The sequence below is a fragment of the Lichenostomus cassidix genome, unplaced genomic scaffold (genome assembly GCF_008360975.1).
Source record: "Lichenostomus cassidix isolate B80296 unplaced genomic scaffold, HeHo_3.0 HiC_scaffold_798, whole genome shotgun sequence".
Classification (NCBI taxonomy): domain Eukaryota; kingdom Metazoa; phylum Chordata; class Aves; order Passeriformes; family Meliphagidae; genus Lichenostomus; species Lichenostomus cassidix.
In genome coordinates this window covers 1977-11022 of record NW_028147261.1, presented here as the reverse complement: position 1 = coordinate 11022, position 9046 = coordinate 1977, and the positions used below count along the sequence as shown (strand labels likewise).

The window sequence follows — 9046 nt, the reverse complement described above, 5'->3', positions numbered from 1 at the left end:
TTATTCTTGCTTCAGCCTCGGAGGGCAGCGACCAGCGCCAGGCAGATCTGCAGCCACAGGCAGTGGATTTTATTAGGATTTTGTTGGATTTTTATTGGGATTTTTTGGGGCCAGGCTGTGTCCCTCAGCCCAGCTCCATCCCACTGAGCTGCTCTCCTGCTGGGGAACTCGGAGAGTCCAGGTCTGGGAGGGGAGAGAAAATATTGATTAGGGGAAAGGAGAAAGGAGTTATTGATTGGTTATGGGGAGAGAGAAATCATTGATTGGTTATGGGGAGAGAGAAATCATTGATTGATTTAGGGGAGAGAGAAATCATTGATTGATTATGGGAAGAGAGAAATCATTGATTGGTTTAGAGGATAAAGAAATCATTGATTGATTTGGAGGAGAAAGAAGTCATTGATTGATTATGGGGAAAGGAGAAAGGAATCATTGATTGGTTTATGGGAGACAGAAAACATTGATTGGTTATGGGGAGAGAGAAAATATTGGTTTAGGGGAAAAACAAAACATTGATTGGTTTAGGGGAGAGAGAAAATATTGACTGATTTAGGGGAGAAAGAAATCATTGATTGGTTTAGGGGAGAGAGAAAATATTGATTGGTTTAGGGGAGAGAGAAATCCTTGATTGATTTAGGGGAGAGAGAAAACATTGATTGGTTTAGAGGATAAAGAAATCATTGATTGATTAAGGGGAGAGCAGAAAAAAATCATTGATTGGTTTAGAGGATAAAGAAATCATTGATTGATTAAGGGGAGAGCAGAAAGAAAACATTGATTGATTTAGGGGAGAGGAAATATCGATTCCCTATTTCCCCACATCCCCTGCTGCCAACACCTCCCAACATCTCCCATTCCCCTTTAGACATTTTAGGATCTTCAGGAATCACTCTCCCAGCCCCCTGGCAGTGCCAGGCTGACATTCCCCCCATGCCCACCCACCTGCCGGGCTGTACTCCCAAGGATTTAGGATCTTTAGGAATCGCTCTCCCAGCCCCCTGGATTGCTCCCCAATCCCACCCACCTGCCGGGCTGCACCTCACGGATTTAGGATCTTCAGGAATTGCTCTCCCAGCCCCCTGGCAGTGCCAAGCTGATCCCCCAATCCCACCCACCTGCCGAACTGTACTCCAAGGATTTAGGATCGTTAGGAATTGCTCTCCCAGCTCCCTCCCAGCAGTGCCAGGCTGATTCCCCAATCCCACCCACCTGCCGGGCTTTACCCCAAGGATTTAGGAATTTTAGGAATCGCTCTCCCAGCCCCCTGGATTGCTCCCCAATCCCACCCACCTGCTGAACTGCACCCCACAGATTTAGGATCTTTAGGAATCGCTCTCCCAGCCCCCTAGCAGTGCCAGGCTGAGGTACCCAATTCCCACCCACCTGCCCGGCTGTACCCCACAGATTTAGGATCTTTAGGAATCGCTCTCCCAGCCCCTGGATTGCCCCCCAGTCCCACCCACCTGCCGGGCTGTACCCCAAGGATTTAGGAATTTTAGGAATCACTCTCCAGCCCCCCGGATTGCCCCCCAGTCCCACCCACCTGCCGGGCTGTACCCCAAGGATTTAGGAATTTTAGGAATCGCTCTCCCTGCCCCTGGATTGCCCCCCAGTCCCACCCACCTGCCGGGCTGTACTGCACGGATTGCAGGAACAGTCCCCTGGCCGGAGCCACGGCGTGCGGCGGCAGAGCCTGCGGGTCCCGCAGCGCCAGCAGCTCGGGGATGTGCTGCGGGCTGAGCTGGCCCTGCCCCACGGCCACCAGCGCCCCCACCATCCTGCGCACCTGGGGACAGCGGGGGGCTTGGAGGGACAGCGGGGATGGAACTGGAGGGACAGCAGGATGGCCTGGGAGGGCTGGGAATGGCCTTGGAGGGCTGGGATGGAATTGGAGGGACAGTGGGAATGGCTTTGGAGGGACAGCGGGAATGGCCTTGGAGGGCTGGGAATGGCCTTGGAGGGACAGTGGGAATGGAACTGGAGGGACAGTGGGATGGCTTTGGAGGGACAGTGGGATGGCCTTGGAGGGACAGTGGGAATGGAACTGGAGGGACAGCGGGGTGACCTGGGAGGGCCAGCAAGGATGGCTTTGGTGGGCTGGGAATGGCCTTGGAGGGACAGTGGGATGGCCTTGAAGGGACACTGAGATGGCCTTGGAGGGACAGTGGGAATGGAACTGGAGGGACAGTGGGAATGGCCTTGGAGGGACAGTGGGAATGGCCTTGGAGGGACAGTGGGAATTGTCTTGGAGGGACAGTGGGATGGCTTTGGAGGGACAGTGGGAATGGAGGGACAGCGGGGTGGCCTTGGAGGGACAGCGGGAATGGCCTTGGAGGGACAGTGGGAATGGAACTGGAGGGACAGTGGGATGGCCTTGGAGGGACAGTGGGAATGGAACTGGAGGGACAGCGGGAATGGCCTTGGAGGGACAGTGGGAATCCCTGCTGGAGCCCCAGGGATGCTCAGGGCTGGCAGTGCCACCTGCACCCCAGATGGGGACTTTGGCTGCAGGGCTCCAAACCCAGCTCTCCAGCCTGAGTTGTCCAAACCCAAATTCTCCATCATGAATTGTCCATCCCCAATTCTCCATCCCCAAATTCCCCATCCCCAATTCTCCCCAATTTTCCCTCCCCAATTCCCAAATTCTCCATCCTGAACTCTCCATCCCCAAATCTCCATCCCCAATTCCCCATCCCAAATTTTCCCTCCCCAAATTCTCCCTCCCCAAATCTCCCTCCTGAATTCCCCATCCCAAATTCTCCATTCCCAATTTTCCCTCCCCAAATTCTCCATCCTGAATTCCCCATCCTGAATTATCTCTCCCCAATTCATCCCCAATTCCCCATTTCCAATCTTCCCTCCCAAAATCTCCATCCCCAAAATCTCCATCCCCAATTCCCCATCCCAAATTTTCCCTCCCCAAATTCTCCATCCTGAATTATCTCTCCCCAATTCATCCCCAATTCCCCATTTCCAATTTTCCCTCCCAAAATCTCCATCCCCAAAATCTCCATCCCCAATTCCCCATCCCAAATTTTCCCTCCCCAATTCCCCATCCCAAATTCCCCATTTCCAATTTTCCATCCCCAAATTCTCCATCCTGAACTCTCCATCCCAAATTTTCCCTCCCCAATTCCCCAATTCCCCATCCCGAATTTTCCCTCCCCAACTCCCCATCTCCCCTTCTCCCTCCCCCACCAACCCGAGGTGTTTTTATCCCAAATTTTTGGGATTTTTGGATTCCCAAAGCTTCTCTCCAGCTGTGATTTTCTCCTCCCTCGCTAGAGGTCATTGCAATCCCACGGCTTCAGCTTTGGAACCAGCCGGGAAAAATCAGATTAAAAACTCAAAAATCAAAATATCTGCAGGTTTGGTGTCTCCCCAGGCCAGCAAAAATAAATCTACAGTTGGTTTATTTTTACATTTCACCTTTTTCTGTGATAAAACCAGCCTGGTGTCTGTCCTGAGCTCCAATATCATCCCAGGGATGCAAAAAAAAAATAAAATCTGAATTTTGGGTTTCAGACACAACTGGAACATCATTTCAGGGATGCAAAAATGTTAAAATAATCCAAATTTTTGGTCTTGGAGACAACTGGAACATCATCTTAGAGATGCAAAAAAAAAAAAATCTGAATTTTGGGTCTCAGACACAACTGGAACATGATCTCAGTGATGCTGAAATAATAATAATTAAAATAATTATTTTAATTTTAATAATAAATTAAAATAATCTGAATTTTGGGTCTCGGACACAGATAGAATATCATCTCAGGGATGCTAAAATGTTAAAATAATCCGAATTTTGGGTCTCAGACACAGCTGGAACATCATCTCAGGGAATCAAAAATGCTAAAATAATCAGAATTTTGGGTCTCAAGACATAACTGGATCATCCCAGGGAATCAAAAATGTTAAAATAATCAGAATTTTGGGTCTCAGACACAGCTGGAACATCATCTCAGGGAATCAAAAATGCTAAAATAATCGGAATTTTGGGTCTCAGCCCCATTCCCAGGCAGTACCTGTCGGTAAAGGAAAGCTTTGCTCTTGAACTTCACCTCCCAGAACTCCAAACCGCTGAAAAAAAGAATGAAAAAGCATTTAAAAATCACATTTTGAGCAGCTCTGTCCCCCAGAAATCAGAGGTGAAGGTGAGGAATTAATTTTTGCCGCATTAATTAACCCAATTAACTCCGGGAGTTGATTTTCTGGGACAGAATTTCTGCCTAAAAATGAAAATAAAAATCTGATTTTTTACAGTGGAGATATAAAAACCACAAACAAATGAGATGTGACTCATCAGAGAGGTGAAAATAGGAAATTTTCCCTATTATTTCATTTATTTCACCCAATCCAGAGGTCATGATCAGCTCACATCTTGGCTAAAAATACATTTTTTTTCCCCCAAAAAGGGAGGAATTTCCTCTCTCTCCACCTCCAATCTCAGATTTTCCTCTCCCTGTCGCCTTCAAATCCATTCAGCTCCACGAGAAATGTCAAAATCCTCAGGAAAAATGTCCTGCAGGCTTTGAAAAAGTCTGGTTTTAAATGTTTTTTAAATACTATTTTAACATAAAATAAAATATTTCAATTTTTTAAATAAAAAAAAATTAAAATAAAATATTGTTTCTATAATACTATTTTTAAAGTGGGAAACTTCATTTTTTTTGGTCATTTTCATGGATTAAAATAATTCCAGCTGCTTTTTTCTGGTTGGCAGCAGAATCCAACCTTTTGGATTTAAACCAGAAATGGAATAGAATAGAATAGAATAGAATAGAATAGAATAGAATAGAATAGAGCAAAGTAAAGCAAAACAAAATAAAATAAGGCAAAGTAAAATAGAATAGAATAACAGAATAAAATAGAATAAAAAAATTAAAATAAAAATTGAAATTAAATTAAATGAAGCAAAGTAGAATAGAATAGAATAGAATGAAATTGAATAAAAATGAAAATAAAAAAATGAAATTAAATTAAATGAAGCAAAGTAAAATAGAACAGAATGAAGCAAAACAAAGCAGAATAGAAGAGAAATAAAATAGAATAAAATTTTTAAGAAATTAAAATAAAATAAAACAAAACAAAACAGAATGGAATAGGAATAGAATAGGAATATAATAATATAGAATAAAATAAAAAATAAAAAATAAATAAAAATAAAATAAAAATAATTGTAAAAAATAAATATTCAGATTTCAGGCCAAATCCCTTCCAGTTTCGAGCTGAAAAATGGCAAAAATGGGAAAAGACTGGGGAGGAAAGGAGGAGAAAATTCCCCAAAAAAATTCCTGGAGCAGATTTGAGGCCAAATCCCTTCCAGTTTTGGGCTGAAAAATGGCAAAAAAGAGAAAAGATTGGGGAGGAAAGGGGAGAAATGAAGCTTCAGTATGGAAAGGAGGAGAAAATTCCCCCAAAAAATTCCTAGGATAGATTTCAGGCCAAATCTGTTCCAGTTTCCAGCTGAAAAATGGCAAAAAAAGGGAGGAAAGGAGGAGAAAATTCCCCTAAAAACAATTCCTGGAGCAGATTTGAGGCCAAATCCCCTCCAATTTTGAGCTGAAAAATGGCAAAAATGGCAAAACAGGGGGAGAAAACTCCCCAAAAACCAATTCCTGGAGCAGATTTGAGGCCAAATCTCTTCCAGTTTCGGGCTGGAAAATGGCAAAAATGGGAAGAAAGGGGAAGAAAATTCCCCCAAAACAATTCCTGGACAGATTTCAGAGCAAATCCCCTCCAATTTTCAGCTGAAAAATGGCAAAAAAGGGAGGAAAGGAGGAGAAAATTCCCCTAAAACCAATTCCTGGAGCAGATTTGAGGCCAAATCTCTTCCAGTTTTGGGCTGGAAAATGGCAAAAAAGGGAGGAAAGGGGAAGAAAATTCCCAAAAACCAATTCCTGGATCAGCTTTGAGGTCCAACCTGGGCTGGTAGTGGTGGGACAGGAATCCTGGGGCAGGTTGGAGTTCTGCCTGGAGCAAAGTCCTGACAGGATTTTGGGATTTTGGATTCTCAGAGTTCACGGAGCAGAAGGAGCTGAAGTCGTGAGTTCCCAGCAGGAAATTCGCTGCTTCCCTCATGGCTGGGATGTCCAGGGGGCTGGAGGGAGAAATTGTGGGGAATTGGAATTATCCAGGTGAAAAAATCCCCAAAAAAAATGTTAATCCAGGCTGAAAGCTCGAGGAATTCAGAGAGGATCAAACCCCAAACCCCAAAGAGTTGAGTTATCCAGGTTCAAACCCCCAAAAAAATGTTAAGGCAGGCTGAAAACCCCAAGGAATTCAGACAGGCTCAAACCCCCAAAAAATTTAAGACAATTTTAATAAAAAAAACAAAAAAGCAAAACCAAAACCACCCAACCAAATAAACAAAGAACAAAAAAAAACCTCCCAAACCAAAGAACCAAACAAACAAAATAAACCCCAAAAACCCCCCAAAAAACAACAAAAAACCAGAAACACAAAGAAAGAAACCAACAAAACCAAAAAAGCCCAAACCAAAACAAACAAAAACCCCCCAAAACCCAACAAAAAACCCAAGAAAAAACAACCAAAAATCAAAACAAACAAACAAAAAAACCAACCAAAAAACCCCAAAAATCCCACCCAAAAAGCAGCCAACAAAGCCCCAAACTAACACAAAACCAACCAACCAACCCCAAAAGAAATCCAGATGATCCCCCTGATCCCCTTTTCCCCATGCTTTCCCCTGGAGCACTGAGCTCTCTCCCCGGGCAGAATTCCGGGAATCCCACAGAATGCCCACGGGAATCCCACAGAATTCCCGCAGAATTCTTGCAGAATTCCCACAGAATCCCCGAATTCCCACAGAATTCCCACAGAATTCCCAGAATCCCACAGAACTCCTGCAGAATTCCCACAGAAACCCCACAGAATTCCAGGAATCCCACAGGAATCCCACAGAATTCCCGCAGAACTCCCAAATTCCCGCACAATCTCGCAGAATTCCCGGAATTCCCAGAATCCTTCCCAGAATCCCACAGAATTCCCAAATCCCCACGGAATTCCTGCAGAACTCCCGGAATCCCACAGAATTCCAGCAATCCCACAGAACTTTCGCAGAATCCCACAGAATCCCCACAGAAATCCCACAGAAATCCCATAGAAATCCCACAGAAATCCCGCACAATCCCCGAGGAATCCCACAGGAATCCTGCAGAATTCCCGCAGCATTCCCAGAATCCTGCAGAATCCCCAGAGAATCCCCGCAGAATTCCCGCAGAACTCCCAAATTCCCCCAGAATCCCCCAGAATTCCCACAGAATTCCCACAGAATTCCCAGGAATCCCACAGAACTCCCGCAGAACTCCCACACAATTCCCACAGAATTCCCACAGGTTTCCCACAGAATTCTTGCAGAATTCCCATAGAAATCCCACAGAATTCCCAGAATCCTGCAGAATCCCCACAGAATCCCACAGAATTCCTGCAGAATTCCCATAGAAATCCCATAGAATCCCCGCAGAATCCCCACAGAACTCCTGGAATCCCACCGAATCCCTGCAGAATCCCACAGAATTCCCACACAATTCCCACAGATTTCCTGCAGAATTCCCATAGAATTCCTGCAGAATTCCCGCAGAATTCTGGGAATCCCACAGAAATCCCACAGAAATCCCACAGAATTCCCACAGAATTCCCACAGAATCCCCGCAGAATCCCACAGATTTCCCACAGAAATCCCACAGAAATCCCAAATTCCCCCAGAATTCCCACAGAATCCCACAGATTTCCCACAGATTTCCCACAGAAATCCCACAGAAATCCCAAATTCCCCCAAATTCCCACAGAATCCCTCAGAATCCCACAGAAATCCCACAGAAATCCCACAGAAATCCCAAATTCCCCCAGAATTCCCACAGAATCCCACAGATTTCCCACAGATTTCCCACAGAAATCCCACAGAAATCCCACAGAAATCCCACAGAAATCCCAAATTCCCCCAGAATTCCCACAGAATCCCACAGATTTCCCACAGATTTCCCACAGAAATCCCAAATTCCCCCAGAATTCCCACAGAATCCCCGCAGAATCCCACAGATTTCCCACAGAAATCCCAAATTCCCCCAGAATTCCCACAGAATCCCCGCAGAATCCCACAGATTTCCCACAGAAATCCCACAGAAATCCCACAGAAATCCCACAGAAATCCCAAATTCCCCCAGAATTCCCACAGAATCCCCGCAGAATCCCACAGATTTCCCACAGAAATCCCACAGAAATCCCCCAGAAATCCCAAATCCCCAGAACCCGCAGTCTCACGGTCCGGCGGGCGCCCAGCAGAGCTCCCTGTCGAACACGGGGATCTCGGAGTGATGCGCACAGCCCAGCAGCAGCCGGTAGATGTAGGTCCTGGAGAGCGCCGAGAACCGCGCGTGGAACCCGCTGGGGACACGGCGCGCGCTCAGGATGCTGCGGGACACAGGGGACACCACAGGGACATCAGGGTGACATGGGATTGGGGTGGAGGGATGGTAAGGGTCGTTCAGTGTCACCTGTGGGACACGACAGGGACACGACAGGGACACAACAGGGACATCAGGGTGGGATGGGATTGGGGTGGAGGGATGGTAAGGGTCGTTCAGTGTCACCTGTGGGACACAGGGACATCAGGATTGGCATGGGATTGGGGTGGAGGGATGGTAAAGGTCGTTCAGTGTCACCCTGCCATGGCAGGGACATCTGCCAGGGCGCTCAGGATGCTGCGGGACACAGGGGACAGGACAGGGATATCAGCGTGGCATGGGATGGATGGCATGGGGTTGGGGTGGAGAGATGGTAAGGGTCGTTCAGTGTCACCCTGTGAGACACAACAGGGACACCACAGGGACATCAGGATGAATTCAATGTAATGGGGATTGGGCTGGAGAGATGGTAAAGGTTGTTCAGTGTCACCCTGCCATGGCAGGGACATTGCCACTGGCCCAGGGCACTGAGGATGCTGTGGGACACAATGAGGACACCACGGGGACATGAGGATGGCATGGGGACTGGGGTGGAGGGATGGTAAAGGTCGTTCAGTGTC

At 46.6% G+C, this 9046-nt stretch overlaps 1 protein-coding gene across 1 annotated transcript; it reads right to left on the bottom strand.

Moving 5' to 3' along the window:
* On the bottom strand, positions 1-8692 carry LOC146423944 (tRNA pseudouridine synthase-like 1). The gene is made up of 6 exons (XM_085044186.1): positions 8685-8692; positions 8284-8433; positions 5924-6100; positions 4026-4080; positions 1624-1786; positions 1-183 (listed from the first exon to the last, which is right to left on the bottom strand). Exons 1-6 carry the CDS (start codon positions 8690-8692, stop codon positions 125-127), a joined length of 612 nt encoding a protein of 203 aa, XP_084900312.1. The 3' UTR covers positions 1-124.
* Positions 8693-9046: the final 354 nt, after the last annotated feature.

Bases quoted from the DNA above. Each gene is read 5' to 3' on its own strand.
- LOC146423944 (XM_085044186.1), bottom strand. The intron at 1,787-4,025 runs GTACTGCCTGGG...CGCTGTCCCCAG, and splicing joins AAGCTTTCCTTTACCGACAG to GTGCGCAGGATGGTGGGGGC. The intron at 184-1,623 runs GTGGGTGGGACT...CTCCCCTCCCAG, and splicing joins CGTGCAGTACAGCCCGGCAG to ACCTGGACTCTCCGAGTTCC.